At 42.0% G+C, this 18,511-nt stretch overlaps 1 protein-coding gene across 1 annotated transcript in view; it reads left to right on the plus strand.

Moving 5' to 3' along the window:
- Positions 1 to 18,511, plus strand: part of LOC141110023 (complement C3-like) — a gene marked incomplete in the record, with an annotated part of 333,270 nt that overhangs the window by 297,507 nt on the left and 17,252 nt on the right. The window contains 2 exon segments of the mRNA XM_073601271.1: positions 13,495 to 13,581; positions 13,665 to 13,770. Of these exon segments, the coding sequence (XP_073457372.1) occupies positions 13,495 to 13,581; positions 13,665 to 13,770 (193 nt within the window).

Here is an 18,511-nt window from a genome sequence, read left to right on the forward strand (position 1 = left end):
TTTAAAAGCAAAGTGTTAGAACATCATGGGGGACCGATACTGGCATATTCCCAAAGTATGTGCATAGTTTCGAATGAATATCAATGGCAAAAAAAAAAAGTAATAAAAAAAAATAATAGGAGAAAAAGAAATAGGTGCTAATAGACTGCAGGAAACTAGCTAAGAAAGAGAAAAATATATATATAAATATATAGGAGAGAAATAGGTGCTAATAGACTGCAGGAAACTAGCTAAAAGAGAAATAAATAAATAAATACAATTAAACATATGAGAGAAATAGGTGCTAATAGACTGCAGAAAACTAGCTAAGAGGAAAAAAACAAGCACAACACCTGTAAACTGCGCCCCCAGTCCCTCCATAGGAGTTTGTCTAAGAACAGTAGGAGTCTATGGACCCCGCTGCTCTCAGTGTCTCCTATGAGGCCAAGAATTGAGGGGAGCGGGGCTGCCAAGATAGCACTGGAGTGGTGGCAAGAGCCAGGTAAGTGTTTAGGGACGGGGTGGGTAAAACCCCTGGTAGAAGTAGTAAGGTGTTTTTTACCCTAATGCAGGAATGCATTAAAGTGAAAAATGTTTTGGCATTGGAACCATTTCAGTTTATTCCTTTTGGGTTGGCCAAGCTCCTTGAAATGCTGCAGCACAAAGGTTTGTACTATTCACTTACTGAATCAGTGACTCAGCTCAGTTTTCAAGATTGTACAGGGAAGTCGGCCGCTGCATCCTTAACAATGGATGAGTCATCAGCTGTCAACAGGCTTCCCCACTGACAGCTGAATGAAAAAAAAAAAAATATTGCCAGCAATAGAAGAAAGTTAAATTAAAAGGCATGGGGTCCTCCCCAAAATTCATACCAGACCCTTATCCGTGCATGCAGCCTGGAAGGACAGGAAAGGGGGGGTGCCATGTTGATGGGGACAATAGGCCTCTTCCCCACAACTCTAGGCTGTGGGGATCTGCGGGCAGGGGGCTTATCGGAATCTAGAAGCCCCTTTTAACAAGGGGGACCCCAGATCCCGCCCCCTCCATGTGAATGAGTATGGGAAAAAAAAACAATGTTCCCCGATGTAGGTCCAGAGCACCCCCCCCAATGTTGAGGGCATGTGGCCTGGTATGGTTCAGGAGGGGGGGGTGCTTACTCATCCACCCCCCTTTCCTAACCTGCTCGGATAAGGGTCTGATATGGATTTTAGGGTTCCCCTAAAATCCATACCAGACCCAAAATGCCTAGAATGGATTGGGGGGACCACGTTTTTTAAAAAACATTTTTGTATAGCTGACAATTTAAATGTCATTTTTTTGTTTATAAGTGTCAGTTTTGCTGCAGCAGGTTCTATACACGGTATAAATGCACCACTTTACAGGCAGACTAAGGGGACACCCTGGGCACTATTTTTAAAGGCATTTTCATTTTTATTGTGTTACTTTAAGCATCATTAAAATCACTTCTCCTGTAAAAACTAATCTTTCCTCCCTCTTCTTCCAGGACAGCTACTTGAGAAATGATTGGCTCCGCCCTCTACAGGAAACACAAATTAGACACAATTTAAAAAAGCCCCTCCCTTTCCTCTGACCCTCAGTTGTTTTGTGTTTCCAGACCCTCCAGGAGCACACCGTAATGTTTTTGTTGTTTTATATAGGTCTGGTAACTGTGGTTTGTGAACCCCCCCCCCCCCCCCTGTTGGTGATATCCAGGACTGGTTGTGGCCATGTCTGGGGTGTTTTTCTATGTTTATAGACCGAGAAGGGCCCCCTGTATATATTGGGTTACTTGCCTCCCTGGTGGTTTAGCAGCGACATCTCCCTTCCATTTCCAACCTCTAGTTGTGTGGAGAGGCATCTTCCTCGTGTCTTCCCTGCATTGGGTGTACCAAAATGGCGTTGGAGGCCTTCCAGTGACGCGGCAAGATGGCGCTGGAACCGGAAGTGACATGACGCACTTCCTGGATGCTGTTTTATTAAAGGATCTCAGCGTGGTACAATGCAGGGGACTCGCTGCTTTGGAAACAGTCTGCCAGACGCAGGGCTGACTAGTTTAGCAGTGCATTGGCAGTCAGAGGAGTCTCACCAGCCAGCTTACGTTCTCCTCTATGGAGTCTGAGGACAGGACCGGGGATGGAGAACCCGTTCGAGTTGAGCCAGTGGCGGCATTCGGGTTCAATACTGCCCCCATGGTAAGCCCTTATCTGTGGATAAAGAGCTCCTGAAGCAGGGGGGTCTTTATAAGCCTTTTTTATGGTTTTGTTTTCTGTTTTTTTCTAGTTTGACAAACCTGTAAAGAAAATATGTGGGAACTGTAGAGCCAGGCTTTTTGATAGTTATAAAAAACTATTTTGTGGGGATTGTATTCCGTCAAAGGAAGGTTCTGGGTCTACTGCCTCCTTAAAGGCATTGATGACTATGAAGGAGGTATTGGCTTCTTTTTGGTCCTTTAACGACAGAGTAGCCAGGCTAGGTCCTTCCACTTCTAAGCCTGTGACTCAGGAGCCTTCAGTCTCAGCTAGATCTCTACCTCTCATAGTGTCAAAGACCGTTAGTTCACATAATGTTTCTGACCTGGAAGAAGGTGAGAATCTGGTATCTATGTCTGATGAGGAGTCTGCATCAGAGGATGAGGATACTGGTAGCTCAACTAGGTATCTTTTTCCAGTTGAAGATAATGATGAACTATTAAAGTCAATATATACTTCTGAACAGATCGAGATGCCTCAGTAAGCCCAGTCTGTTCAGGATAAGATGTACAGAGGTCTACAAGGACGGAAATCTAGGTCTTTTCCTGTACATCATTCACTCAAGGATGTGATCCTTTCTGAGTGGAAAGAACCTGAAAGAAGGTCTAGAGGTCATAAGAGAAGGTTTCCCTTTCAGCATTTGAGGACTCTGGAGTCCTTAAGGAGCAGATGGATAAAAAGGCTGAATTATGGAAAAAAATCCTGCGAGCCACAATTATCCAGTGCCTTAATGGAAATTCAACCAAACAGCTACCCGGCTGCAGGCGCAGATCACGTATTCATGACCGTGCGATAAATGATATATGAAAAAAATGCGCCGCGCCCAGGGGTGTAACTGAATAACTGTAAATCTAAGTACAAATCATAGATAATAAAGCGTGCAAATCAAATAGAGCCTAAAGCTCTGATCACTTACTAAGATCACCTGCTGTGTGAGTCCTAAAGCTCTGATCACTTACTAAGATCACCTGCTGTGTGAATCCTATGACCAAACACACTAAAAAATAACTAGTGCAATAAAACACAAAGTGCAATGTGCATAGAAAAACGTAATAAGATAAATATACAATCCACAGTGATTAAAATATAATCATTCCTAATAAGGTGTATATGCTAAAAAATGTTACACATATGTAGATCCACTGTGATTAAAATGAAAAAGAAAAAAAATTAAATAAAACAATATATATATTCGTAAAACACAAACAGAGTAAATCAATCACATGCATGGGCGAATTGAAACTATAATCGCCTTAATAAAAGTGTTCAAATCACATCCGTGAAAGAATCTTCCAATCCAGTAACATAAAGTGACCAAGTTCAAATAAAAGTCAGTGTAATGGTGATGGTTCAAAGAAAAAGTTCCGGTTTTGAATCAAACGTGCCCAAAGAAAAACATGCTGTGAAGTGCCTTGGTGACCCCCAATGTGATTGCGCTCACCTTGGAGCGTGTGACACAGGTTTTAATTGTGTCAATACACGCTTTTGGAGCCACCCCTGGGCTCAGTATTAGGTACAGCTGATTCCCACACTAGATTCTTTATGGCTCCACTCACATCAGACCATATAAAAGAAAAAGGCTAATATAGTATAATACCGTAGGATACTTTTATTAAAATCACATCCAATCCCCACATGGGGTACTCACATTTATAAGGTGCTCATGTGCACCAAACATAACATAGGAAAAAACGGCTGTGCGGCGTGCTGCGGGGTGTGAGAGCTCCACAACCCAGCTCTGTGCTGATCGCTCCGTCCTGGCCCCTCCCCTACGCGTCTTCGACACAGGGAGTCACGTGTCTTCATCAGGGGGATATGATTGGACGGGCGCTCTACAGTTTACCCTACCGGCGGCCATTTTGCGTAAGACCGCGGACATTAATATGCTGGGCTCCACTCCTCCTAGTGAATTTAAAGCCATTAACAGTGGCCATTTTGCGTGGGACCACAGACATGTATACAATGGGCTCCGCTTTGAATACTCACAGCACAAAAATAATGCATCTATACGAACTCCAAATATAACTATATCCTGTAATAAAAATATCCTGTAATAAAAATACCCAGGACGGAGCTAGGAAGGGATTGGAAACTCACACCGCTCAGCATACCCTCAAACTAAATAAATACTAGTAAACATGGAAATGACTGTAATGATGATTAATAAATAATATGCAGGCATAGTGCAGACATGGTGATTAAATGTATAAATGTATAACCTACCCTTTAGATAAACTCCATAAGAATATATGCTGGGAAACAACTACCCGTATCATCATAATAAAAACAATAAAAAAATCTTTAATAAAATAAAATTGGGTTTTAGGGCAAACTAAAAAAAATTGGGTTTTATGGCAAGCTGATAAACGCCCTTTAATCGCATGATCTGCGAGTTGAATGTCATAATCGCATGGTATATGAATATAGATCAACATAGAAAACTAATTTTAAAACCTAGGTCAGGTTTATACATGCCCCACAATCGCACAACATGCGACTAAATAATATTTAATCGCATGGTGTGAAATATAATATAAAACATCAATAATTAATTAAAAACAAACGAAAAGGAGCTGATTTGATTAAGTCTAAGGTCAAGTTCGTGTGTGACCATCGATCGCACAACTTACAACTAGGTGTATATAATCGCATGGTGTGTAGATACAGTAAAAAATCTCAAAAATTACTTAGAAAACATACCCTCAAACTAAGTAAATACTAGTAAACATGGAAATGACTGTAATGATGATTAATATGCAGGCATAGTGCAGACATGGTGATTAAATGTATAAATGTATAACCTACCCTTTAGATAAACTCCATAAGAATATATACTGGGAAACAACTACCCGTATCATCATAATAAAAACAATAAAAAATCTTTAAAATAAAATTGGGTTTTAGGGCAAACAAAAAAAAAAACAAAAAAAAAAAAAATTGGGTTTTATGGCAAGCTGATAAACGCCCTTTAATCGCATGATCTGCGAGTTGAATGCCATAATCGCATGGTATATGAATATAAATCAACATTAAAAACTAATTTGAAAACTAGGTCAGGTTTATACATGCCCCACAATCGCACAACATGCGACTAAATAATATTTAATCGCATGGTGTGAAATATAATATAAAACATCAATAATTGATTAAAAACAAACGAAAAGGAGCCGATTTGATTAAGTCTAAGGTCAAGTTCGTGTGTGACCATCGATCGCACAACTTGCAACTAGGTGTATAAAATCGCATGGTGTGTAAATACAGTAAAAAATATCAAAAATTACTTAAAAAACATGCGAGATCAAATTCCTTGTTCAACCCACCAGGCGACAAGGAGCCAAGTTGGTATATCCACCATGACTCGCGTTTGCTAATGTCCCTGGTATAGTTAGAGCCTCTCCAATTACGTTTTGGGGCCTCCAATCCCCAAAAACTCATACCCTGCGTGCTCTGATTATGCGCATTCTTAAAATGTACGTATAAAAAATGGCTATCAGATCCATTCCGTATGTTCCTAACGTGCTCCTCCATACGGTCTTTTAAAGCCCTAATAGTACGGCCAACATAGAACAAATTGCAAGGGCACTGGATTACATATACCACTCCAATGGTGTCACAAGAAACAAAATCATCTATCTTGTATATTCGTCCATTACGGGGGTTATGGAATTCTTTAACTCTCTTAGTGTTAGATGGTACTCTGATACAACTATAACATCTCCCACATCCAAAAAAGCCCTTTAAATCCCAGAACATCTTCGGTTTTGGTAGGGGAGGTTCTACTACATTGTGTACTAATCGGTCACGTAGACAGGGCGCTCTTTTATAAACAATCTTAGGACTGTCAGGTATCAATTCTCTTAAATGACAGTCCTGTTTGAGTACATTCCAGTACTTTTTTAAAATCTTCTCTACGTCCTTACTTTGTAGACAATAATCCAAAACTATACAAGTTCCATCATATTCATCATCACCCACAGTAATATCTTTATCTTTCAGTAAATCATCCCTCTTATAATTCTTCACCAAACTTTTCTCTTTTTCTAAAAATTCTTCCTTGTAACCTTTATCCAGAAACATCTTTTTTAATCTATCCGCTTGGGAATCAAAGTCATCATCTTGCGTACAGTTTCTCCTCATTCTTGTGAACTGTCCTCTGGGGATATTGCTAAGCCACGGTTTGTGATGGCAACTAGTAGTAGGAATGTAGGAGTTACGATCAGTAGTTTTAAAAAAAGACCTCGTAATAACACCATGGGTTGTGGTCACAATCTCTAAGTCAAGAAAGTGTATGCGGTCCCTACTAATCTCCCAAGTCAGAGAGATACCTCGATCATTATTATTCATAGACTCCAACAATTCCGTTAGTGATTCTGCACTCCCCTTCCATATGATCAAAAGATCATCTATAAATCTTCTGTACAGTAGTAAGTCTCCATATTGCTCAATTTGCACTGACTCCTCTTCCTATTTGGCCATGTACAAGTTTGCTACACTCGGGGCGAATTTCGCGCCCATGTCCACACCCCTTATTTGTAGGAAGAACCTATTATCATACCAAAAAAAGTTATGGTGTAAACAAAAATTTAAACACTTTAAAATGAACCCGCATAGGCCCCTATCAAAATCTTCTTCCTTACTTAAGGCCCATTCTACGGCTTCCAAGGCCCCTTCATGATTAATGTTGGTATATAATGAAGCTACATCACCCGTAGCCATTATTATATTGCCATCCGTGACGTATTCATCCAACAATTGAAGGGTATGCTTAGTATCCTTCAAATAAGCACGTGTTTTCTTTACTAGGGGTTGTAGATGAAGGTCAATGTACTCCCCCAATCTAGAAGTGAGGGACTCAATCCCACTCACAATGGGCCGTCCTGGTGGGTTCACACTATCTTTATGAATTTTGGGAAGATAATATATTACTGGGATCCTACTAACTGTGGGAATTAAGTATTTAGCTTCTTGATTATTAAGGAATTCATTATCCACCCCGTATTTTATAATCAAATCTAGTTCCTTCCTGAAATCCCTAGAGGGATCAGTACTTAATGCTTGGTATGTGCTCTCATCATTCAATATCCTATTCATCTCATCCTTGTATTGCTGTAATGAGAGTACCACGATACCCCCCCCCTTGTCCGCCGGTCTGATGACAATATCTGTTCTTTTTTCCAACGACTCCAGTCCCTTTTTGAAATTCCTATGTTCATGCACTTTTTTAATAGGCAGCTGTTCAAGTTCTGTGTTGACCAATTTTTTAAAAAGGTCCACATACTTATTATTAGCCACAAAAGGGTTGAAGACAGAATTATTTCTCAACCCCGTAAATTTCTCATTAATAGCTGTTTTTTCTACCGGATTTCACACCATGCGATTAAATATTATTTAGTCGCATGTTGTGCGATTGTGGGGCATGTATAAACCTGACCTAGGTTTTAAAATTAGTTTTAAGCTTGCCATAGTTTATGGAGCTTGCCATAAAACCCAATTTTTTTAGTTTGCCCTAAAACCCAATTTTATTTTATTAAAGATTTTTTTATTGTTTTTATTATGATGATACGGGTAGTTGTTTCCCAGCATATATTCTTATGGAGTTTATCTAAAGGGTAGGTTATACATTTATACATTTAATCACCATGTCTGCACTATGCCTGCATATTATTTATTAATCATCATTACAGTCATTTCCATGTTTATTAGTATTTATTTAGTTTGAGGGTATGCTGAGCGGTGTGAGTTTCCAATCCCTTCCTAGCTCCGTCCTCGGTATTTTTATTACAGGATATTTTTATTACAGGATATAGTTATATTTGGAGTTCGTATAGATGCATTATTTTTGTGCTGTGAGTATTCAAAGCGGAGCCCATTGTATACATGTCTGTGGTCCCACGCAAAATGGCCACTGTTAATGGCTTTAAATTCACTAGGAGGAGTGGAGCCCAGCATATTAATGTCCGCGGTCTTACGCAAAATGGCCGCCGGTAGGGTATTTAAACTGTAGAGCGCCCGTCCAATCATATCCCCCTGATGAAGACACGTGACTCCCTGTGTCGAAGACGCGTAGGGGAGGGGCCAGGACGGAGCGATCAGCACAGAGCTGGGTTGTGGAGCTCTCACACCCCGCAGCACGCCGCACAGCCGTTTTTTCCTATGTTATGTTTGGTGCACATGAGCACCTTATAAATGTGAGTACCCCATGTGGGGATTGGATGTGATTTTAATAAAAGTATCCTACGGTATTATACTATATTAGCCTTTTTCTTTTATATGGTCTGATGTGAGTGGAGCCATAAAGAATCTAGTGTGGGAATCAGCTGTACCTAATACTGAGCCCAGGGGTGGCTCCAAAAGCGTGTATTGACACAATTAAAACCTGTGTCACACGCTCCAAGGTGAGCGCAATCACATTGGGGGTCACCAAGGCACTTCACAGCATGTTTTTCTTTGGGCACGTTTGATTCAAAACCGGAACTTTTTCTTTGAACCATCACCATTACACTGACTTTTATTTGAACTTGGTCACTTTATGTTACTGGATTGGAAGATTCTTTCACGGATGTGATTTGAACACTTTTATTAAGGCGATTATAGTTTCAATTCGCCCATGCATGTGATTGATTTACTCTGTTTGTGTTTTACGAATATATATATTGTTTTATTTAATTTTTTTTCTTTTTCATTTTAATCACAGTGGATCTACATATGTGTAACATTTTTTAGCATATACACCTTATTAGGAATGATTATATTTTAATCACTGTGGATTGTATATTTATCTTATTACGTTTTTCTATGCACATTGCACTTTGTGTTTTATTGCACTAGTTATTTTTTAGTGTGTTTGGTCATAGGATTCACACAGCAGGTGATCTTAGTAAGTGATCAGAGCTTTAGGACTCACACAGCAGGTGATCTTAGTAAGTGATCAGAGCTTTAGGCTCTATTTGATTTGCACGCTTTATTATCTATGATTTGTACTTAGATTTACAGTTATTCAGTTACACCCCTGGGCGCGGCGCATTTTTTTCATATATGGATAAAAAGGCTGACTTCTTATTACGTAAGCCCTGGGATGCCTCTGCTTTTTCTTTAGGACCAGCTGTAGCGTCCACCCGTGTTGCTAGGAATTTAGACGTGCGGGTCCAACATCTGGATGACCTTCTCTCCTCCATAGAGGAGATCAGGGATTCTCTACCCCTTTTTGCCAAGTCAGTTGCCTTTTTGGCTGATCTGGCAGCAGATTCTGTAAAATCTGTTGCCAGAACATCAGCACTCATTAATTCAGCTAGACGGGCCATCTGACTAAAATCTTGGGAAGGTGATCTTATCTCCAAGAATCAACTTTGCGGCATACCTTTAGAGGAAGTCCTAGCTCGTTCCTCTGAGAAGAGTAAACGGTTTCAATCTTCTCAAAAAAATAAGCTCCAGAATAAGAGGCCTTTTCGTGGCTTTTAGAACAAAGTTAATTTTAAGACCAAAATGCAACAGGCAAAGAAGAAGTGGTCACTTAACAAGCAAACGGGGGGGCACTCTTTGCTTCTTCAGCCCCTACCAAAAATCCCCAGTGACTCCAGAGCAGGGGTAGGAGGGAGGTTGTCCTGTTTCATCAAGGAATGGGCAGAGATTACCAGCAATCCTTTTATCCCTCAAATTATAGAAAGAGGTTACAGGTTGGAATTCAAACACCCCACCCCAGAGGTTTTTTCTTACTCATCTGCCGAGGGACCAAGAGAGACGGCAGGCCATGGTGAATTCAGTTTTTTTCTCACGTCTTTCTGGTAAGAAAGGCTACCGGTCATCAATTTAAGCGTCCTGGACAGATTCATAGTCTACAGATGATTCCGGATGGAGAACATTTATTCTGTAAGGAATCTGTTATTACCAGGAGTGTTCATGGTAAATCTGGATCTTCAGGACGCTTACCTTCATGTACCAATCTGCCAGAATCATCAAAAGTTCCTCAGATTTGCAGTTCTCATGTGGAGAACAGTCCAAGTCATTTGGTCTCTCGGAAGCACCAAGGACTTTCACAAAAATCATGGCTGAAGTCATGGCCTATTTTCAAATACAGAGGGTATCGATCGTCTTTGCCCGAGAGAGAGAGAGCCTTGTTTAGGATCTGCAATTGATCTGGCAGTCCTTTCAGAAATTGGGGTTGAAGGTCAATCAGCAAAGGTCTTGACTGGTTCCCTCCCAGAGCATGCCCTTTTTAGGTTACCTAATAGACACAGTTGCCCAAACGATTTTTCTTCTGGAAGAAAAGATTTTAAAGATTCTTCTCTCCGTGCAGAACTTCAGGTTGCTCCCACAGGCCTCCCTTCGTCAGATCATGCAGTTATTGGGCCTAATGACTGTAGCCATTTCAGGGGTGCCATTGGCCCAATTACATTCCAGGCCCCTTCAGGCATTTCTTCTGTGTCATTGGGATTGTAGAAAAAGCTCTTTGAATCAGTTCATACAGCTTCCAAGAGAGGATTTTCTCAATCCTCTCTCAATCATCAGTCCTGGTGGGAGCAACGTGGATGTTCCCAGAGTGGATCTTTTTACATCCAGCCTCAAGAGACAGAGTCCTCAGGGGCAGATGAGCTCTCTTTCCTGTGGAATTTCACTCTAGCCTATGCCTTCCCTCCATTTCCTCTCTTACCACTGGTAGTTCGGAAGATTGTTCAGGATCAAAACAGAAGTTATCCTGATTGCCCCTTGGTGGCCCAGGAGGAGTTGGTTCTCCTCGCTGAGAGCCCTCTCAATAGAACCCCCCTGGCCCCTGCCGGAGCAGAGGAATCTTCTCCGTCAGGGGCCAGTACTCCATTAAAACCCTCAGGCCTTCCATTTGATGGCCTGGAGGCTGAGTGGCGCATCCTACAACTAAGGGGGTTCTCAGAGAGGGTTGAGACTATTCTGGACAGCCATAAGTTAGTCACAAGTAAGATCTATGGGAGAATTTGGAAAACTTTTGTTTCCTGGCAGAAGAAGACAGGAATGGATTCTTTTTCTACTCCCTGTATACTAGATTTTTTACAGAAGGGAGTGGAGAAAGGACTTTGTCAGCACCCTTATGCCACGTACACACGACGGACTTTAGAAATAGAACATGTTTCAAATCTATCCGATGGACTCGATCCCTATCGAAAAAAACCTTCGTTCGTATGCTGGTCCGACGGACCGAAAAAGACGTAAGGGCAGCTATTGGCTACTAGCTATTGAGCTTCCTTTTCTAGTCCGGTCGTACATCATCACGTTCAAAATGATCGGACTTTGGTGGGATCGTGTGTAGGCAAGTCTGTTTCGTCGGAACTCCATTGAAAAGTCCTTCGGAGTTCAGTCCAACGAGAAGTTCGCACGTGTCTACGCGGCATTAGGGTTCAGTTTGCTGCCCTGTCTCTGTTTGTAGAAAGAAGACTGGCTGAGGACCCTTTGCTCAAGAGGTTCCTTTCAGCCAGAACTAGGCATACACCCAGGGCTCTTAAACAGATTCCGCCCTGCGATCTGTGGTTAGTATTAAATGCTCTAACTAGGGCTCCTTTTGAGCCATTGCATGAGGCCTCTCTGAAATTTAATTCCTTAAAGATTACCTTTCTTTTGGCTATAACGTCAGCGAGAAGGATTTCTGATCTAGAATCTCTTTCCTGTAAGGACCCTTTCCTGAGGTTTTTAGAGGACAGGGTAGCTATTAAGCCCGATCTTTTGTACAAACCCAAAGTTTCTTCCAGCTTTCACAGGTCCCAGGAGGTAGTTCTTCCTAGTTTTTGTTCCTCTCCCAAGAATGCTCTAGAGGAAAGATTTAGTTTCTTGGACGTGAAAAGATGCCTTCTGCTTTATCTAGAAGGGTCTAGTGAGTTTAGGATATCCTCCCCGCTCTAATGCCCAGTACACACGGTCAGATTTTCAAACGGAAAATGTTCGATGGGAGCTTGTTGTCGGAAATTCTGACCGTGTGTAGGCTCCATTGAACATTTTCCATCGGAATTTCCGTCACACAAAATTTGAGAGCTGGTTCTCAAATTTTCCAACAACAAAATCCGTTGTCGTAAATTCCGATCGTGTGTACACAATTCCAACGCACAAAGTTCCACACATGCTCGGAATCAAGCAGAAGAGCTGTACTGGTCATTGAACTTTATTTTTCTCAGCTCGTCGTACGCGTTGTACGTCACCGCGTTCTTGATGTTTGGAATTTCCGACAAGATTTGTGTGACTGTGTGTATGCAAGACAAGTTTGAGCCAACATCCGTCGGAAAAAATCCATGGATTTTGTTGTCGGAATGTCCGATCGTGTGTACGCGGCATTAGTGTTCAGTGGCCCCAAAGAGGGGACCAAGACATCTAGAAGTTCCATTTCCAGATGGATTAGGGAAGCAACTTGTGAAGCTTACAGAGCGTCAGGTCACATCGCTCCTTCCATAGTTAGAGCTCATTCAACGAGATCTTTAGCCGCATCATGGGAAGAAATTTCAAAAGCTGCTGTCTGGTCCTCCTCTCATTCGTTTATCAAGCATTATAGAGTCCAGATGCTCTCCAGCCAGGACCTCTCCTTTGGTAGGAAAGTACTTCAGACTGTCATCCCTCCCTAAGGTATAGAATCTTGCTTATCCTCTCAAGTAGCTGTCCTGGAACATGAAAACTCCCCGTTAGACCTACTGATAACGGTATTTCCATTAATCTTCCAGGACAGCGTCTATATTCCCACCCTATTCTGTATTCACTGGTCTCCTTTTGTTTACCTGGTGGTGTTTTTTTTGTGAGTTTCTGTTATTCCTCGGTCAAGTGCACTTTTGGTGGAGGTTTACTTGATCTTCAAACAACTGAGAGTCAGAGGAGAGGGAGGGGCCTTTTAAATTGTGTCTGATTTGTGTTTCCTGTAGAGGGCAGAGCCAATCATTTCTCAAGTAGCTGTCCTGGAAGATTAATAGAAATACCGTTACTGGTAAAGTCTAACGGGGGTTTTTTGAAAAAGATATTGCATTGATACATGCCCTCCGGGGCAGTACCTGGGCCTCCAAACCATTTTTATGCCAATATGGCCTATAAGCCTTCAAAATGGGGACTTTTGAATTTTCAAGTTTGGGTCCCATACACTTTAATAGGGTTCGTGGCCCAGCTGCAAACTTTTTCCATTTTCGGGAGTTCTGGTGCGAACTGAAGAGGGGGGTGTTCAGCCCAACTCTAGTTGCTAGTTTAGCTACTTTCCCTAATAACAGCTCTGTTTGGCTAGATGTGATCAGTCTCCAGACATCTTTCATTCATGCATGTTTTTTTTTTTCAGTTGTCCAGTAAAGTGGAAAACTACATCATGAGTTATGAAACACAAGAATCGACATCCAATGCATCAGTTGTACTCTACCTAACAAAGGTGAAGCTGGGTTTAATACCCATTTATAAAATATACGCATTTGTTAAAAATATCATATTTTGTTGTGACTTGTTGTATTTCAGGTTCCTCATAATGAAATCCTTTCCATCGGTTTTAGAATTCATCAAATCACAAAAGTGGGACTTCTACAGCCAGCTGACATTTCAATATATGAATATTATGATCTTGGTAAAAACATATATATATTTCAATGTTTTGTGAACATCTAAATATTCATTCATATTTTATTAATGTAATGACTTTAAGGGCTCTTTCACATTGGCTGTCCGATCACGTCCACCTGTCAGTTTTTCAGGTGGACCTAATCGGACCCTCCATTCACCCCTATAGAGCGGCGGATGTCAGCGGTGACATGTTTGCTGACATCCACTGCTATCCGATCCTGTCTGCAAATTCTAGACAGATGGTAGTCCTATTTTCAATCCGTCTGGCGGCTCGGATAAAAACGGACAGGCGGTCCATTTTAACCAACTCTTCCTATAGAGGAGAGCGGAACAGTGTCTGTGTCCACTCTGCTCAGTCAGCGGTTACTAACCTGTCATCCGCCTGCTCAGTGGGGATCATCGGAGTGATCCCCTGCTGAGCAAGCACATTCTGTTCAACGGAGGCGCCCATGTGAAAAGGGGCCTAAGGTTGGGAATTTTGTTTGGATATACTTTAAACCACTAACAAAATAAGTTTTTATTCAGGACCCTGCATTTTCTTGAAATTTCTTTTTTAAAGGAGTTGTAAAGGTAGAACGTTTTTTATCTTGATGCATTCTATGCAGCCACCCCAGCACCCCCCTAATTACTTACCTGAGCCCCATCTCTCTCCAACTATGTCCACAAATGTCTAAGCCATCCAGGACACTCCTGCTAATTGGCTGAGACACAGCAGCGGCGCCATTGTCAATCAAAGTCAGTCAGCCAATCAGAGGAGAGAGGGGGCTGTGGCTCCATGTCTGAATGGACCCCCATAGGAAGCTGCTGACTGTGGGGGCACTTGATAGGAGGGAGGGGCCAGGAGTAGCAAAGAGAAACCCGAAAAGAGGAGGATCCAGGCTCTGTGCAAAACCAACTGCACAGAGGAGGTAAGTATAACGCGTTTGTTATTTATTTTGTTTTCTTTAAACAAGACTTTACAATTACTTTAACCACTTGCCGCCCGCCCTATTACGGCGGCAAAGTGGTTTGATATTCCTGACCGGACGTCATATGACGTGATCAGGAATATCGAGCCGCTGCACGTCCCCGGGGGGCACGCATCGCGGCGATCGTTGTTGCGGGGTGTCAGTCTGACACCCCGCAACACCGATCTAGGTAAAGAGTCTCTGACGGAGACTCTTTACCACGTGATCAGCCGTGTCCAATCACGGCTGATCACGATGTAAATAGGAAGAGCCGGTAATCGGCTTTTCCTCACTCGCGTCTCACAGACATGAGTAGAGGAGAGCCAATCACCTGCTCTCCTGACAGGGGGGGTCTGTGCTGATTGTTTATCAGCACAGCCCCCCCTCGGATCCCGCCCAGGACCACCAGGGAAGCCATCCACACTGGACCACCAGGTATGCCCCTAGACCCCCAGGGAAATACCACTATGTGCCCAGGCAGCTGCCAATCAGTGTCCACTCCAATGCCTACCACTGCCAGTGCCACCAGGGATGCCTATCAGTGCCTCATATCAGTGCCCATCAGTGCCACGTATCAGTGCCGCCTATCAGTGCCACCCTATCAGTGCCCAGCAGTGCCGCCTTTCAGTGCCCATCAGTGTCGCCTATCAGTGCCACCCATGAGTGCCCATCAGTGCCGCCTATCAATGCCCATCAGTGCTGCATATCAGTGCCACCCATCAGTGCCGCCTACCAGTGCCCATCAGTGCCACCTACCAGTGCCCGCTCATTGGTGCCACCGTATCAGTGCCTGTCAGTGCTGCCTTATTAGTGCCCATCAGTGAAAGAGAAAACGTACTTATTTACAATTTTTTTTTAACAGAAACAAAAGCAAAACTTTTATTTTTTTCAAAATTTTTGTTTTTTTTTATTTGTTTAGCAAAAAATAAAAACCGCAGAGGTGATCAAATACCACCAAAAGAAAGCTCTATTTGTGGGAACAAAATGATAAAAATTTTGTTTGGGTACAGTGTAGCATGACTGCGCAATTGTCATTCAAACTGCGACAGCACTGAAAGCTAAAAATTGGTCGGGGCAGGAAGGTGTCTAAGTGCCCTGTATTGAAGTGGTTAAAGCGTAACTATTGAAAAGAAAACTCCACCCAAAACTTTTTTTTTGTTTAATCACTTCAATACCAGGCACTTACACCTCCTTCCCGCCCAAGCCAATTTTTAGCTTTCAGCACTAAGGTAAATAGAGATATGTTGCGCTAACTCAAAGTGCATAAATGTGATAAAACAAGTATAATCCAATTTTTCAAGTAAAGTGCATATGCGTAAAGAGCAAAATCACATAAATAAAGTGACTAAACATCCATTAAATTCATAAGAAGTGACAACGGATAAATAACAGTGAAATTCATGAAATATGACATCAAATAAACAATTCAAATGAAGGTGAATAAAACCAAAAAATAGTCATCAAGAGTGCATCAAGATGAAAAAAAATCACAAATTAAAAAAAAAAAAAAAAAAAAAAAAAAAAATCGGAAAAAAAAAAAAAAAAAAAAAAAAAAAAAAAAAAAAATCGCATGAGATAAAAAAAGTCGCATGCAATAACAAAAATCGCGTAAAGTGCAAAAAAGTGCAGAAACGCTATAAAAATAGCCACAAGTCAATCCAATTAATGTAATACAGTTCCAACGTGAACAAAGTGAGTCTTCATAAAACAGTTCGTGTAAAAAATAGATGAAAAGAGTGCAAGTGCAAACGATGATAGGTGACAGATTCCTCTTAATAACCGTACTCCGTGGTGCACCACACATTTCCCCCAGCTTCTCAGCTCTAGCAAAGACCCCTAGAGTCAAGTTGAGCCTGCAATCAGGAAGTGGATGAAACACCATCAATGGATCTGTCTCCTCCAATCGTCACAGGTCTGGCAAATCTCCAATGGAAGGCCTCAAGTTAGGCAAGTTGGGTGGAGGCATGCAATAGAAAGGAGTATCCCCATTGTGTAGTATTCAAAACAGGTTTATTCAAAACAACATAACAACTTACATGTACAGCATAAAATGAACAGCACAGATCCCAGTACCTCCGGTCTTGGCCGGAAGTGATGACACCTGACTCTTCCCTGAGGCGTATCGTCACTGCCCATGTGACTTTATCAAAGTGATAAGTTATGATTTTAATGGATGTTTAGTCACTTCATTTATGTGATTTTGCTCTTTACGCATATGCACTTTACTTGAAGAATTGGATTATATTTATTTTATTACATTTATGCACTTTGAGTTAGCGCCGCATATCTCTATTTACCTTATTGTTTTTCTGTGTGGGAACACTGCTGTATGTGTGGCGGCTTCTTAGTCCTCTTTAGCTACTTTGGCTTGCCTTGGTTTTGTGCATTAGTTTTCTTCTCTGTAGCTTTCAGCGCTGTCGTACTTTGAATGACAATTGCGTGGTCATGCTACACTGTACCCAAACAAATTTTTTTATCCTTTTGTTCCCACAAATAGAGCTTTCTTTTGGTGGTATTTGATCACTGCTGGGGTTTTTGTTTTTTGTTTTTTTCTGCGTAACAAATAAAAAAAGACCGAAAATTAAGAAAAATAAAACGTTTTTATTTATTTTTGTTATAAAATTTTGTAAATAAGTAAGTTTTCTCCTTCAATGATGGGCACTGATGAGGCTGCACTGATGATGGGCACTGATGTGCTACCTATCAGTGCCATCTATCAGTGCGGCCTTGGTATGCAGCACTGATGGGCACTCATAGGCAACACTGATGATGGGCACTGAAAGGCTGTACTGATAGGTACTTATGGGTGGCACTGATAGGTGGTCACTGCTGGGCATCACTGATCTGGCAGGCATTCATAATGGGCACTGACTGGTAACATTTGTGGGCATATATTGGGCACACTGTGGTGGCCATGGGGGACATACCTGGCCATCCATGTATTCGGGGCTTCCCTGGTGGTCTTGGCGGCATCCCTGGTGGTCCATTGTGGGCATCCACGGGGGGGGCTGCACTGATAAACAATCAGTGCAGACCCCCCCCCCCATCAGGAGAGCCACCGATCGGCTCTCCTCTGCTCGCGTCTGTCAGACGCGAGTGAGGAAAAGCCGATAAACAGCTCTTCCTGTTTACATCGTGAGCAACCGTTATTGGACAGGCTGATCACATGGTAAAGAGCCTCCGTCAGAGGATCTTTACTGAGATCGGTGTGTCAGACTGATCTCCGCAATGCGCGCCCCCTCGAGCGCGCGCCGGCAGTTATCCTGCTGGACGTCATATGACGCCCAGTCAGGATAACTGAACCACCACCCGGCCGTCATTCTGCTATAGGCCGGGCGGGAAGTGGTTAAAATAGAATGGTTAAGAATTAGAAACCTTGCCATGTTTTGTTACTGTCTGTCACCTTGCTGGGTAGACTTCCTTAATTCCTGTCTCAATAACACAGCAGGAAATAACACAAATTTTGGGATGTAGATGCCTCACTTTGAATTCGGGTTCCACAATAAACTTTATTGGTCACAAGCCCCCAGTTAACTTCTTTTACTGACACGTTTCACATTGAACAGCTAAATTAAAAGGAATGGAAAGCCACTTCTATTTTTTTCTTTCCCCCACCTTTAGTTCCTGCCCTTCATGCTCTATTCTCTTCCCTCCCTCTGTGTTTCTTCGTTTTCCTCTATAGGCATGTATGTGTAAATATATACAGTACTGTGCAAAAGTTCTAGGTAGGTGTGAAGAAATGCTGTAAAGTAAGAATGCTTTCAAAAATATATCCAGATGATGGAATAATACACAGAT

The sequence above is a fragment of the Aquarana catesbeiana genome, linkage group LG01, assembly GCF_042186555.1.
Source record: "Aquarana catesbeiana isolate 2022-GZ linkage group LG01, ASM4218655v1, whole genome shotgun sequence".
NCBI lineage: Eukaryota > Metazoa > Chordata > Amphibia > Anura > Ranidae > Aquarana > Aquarana catesbeiana.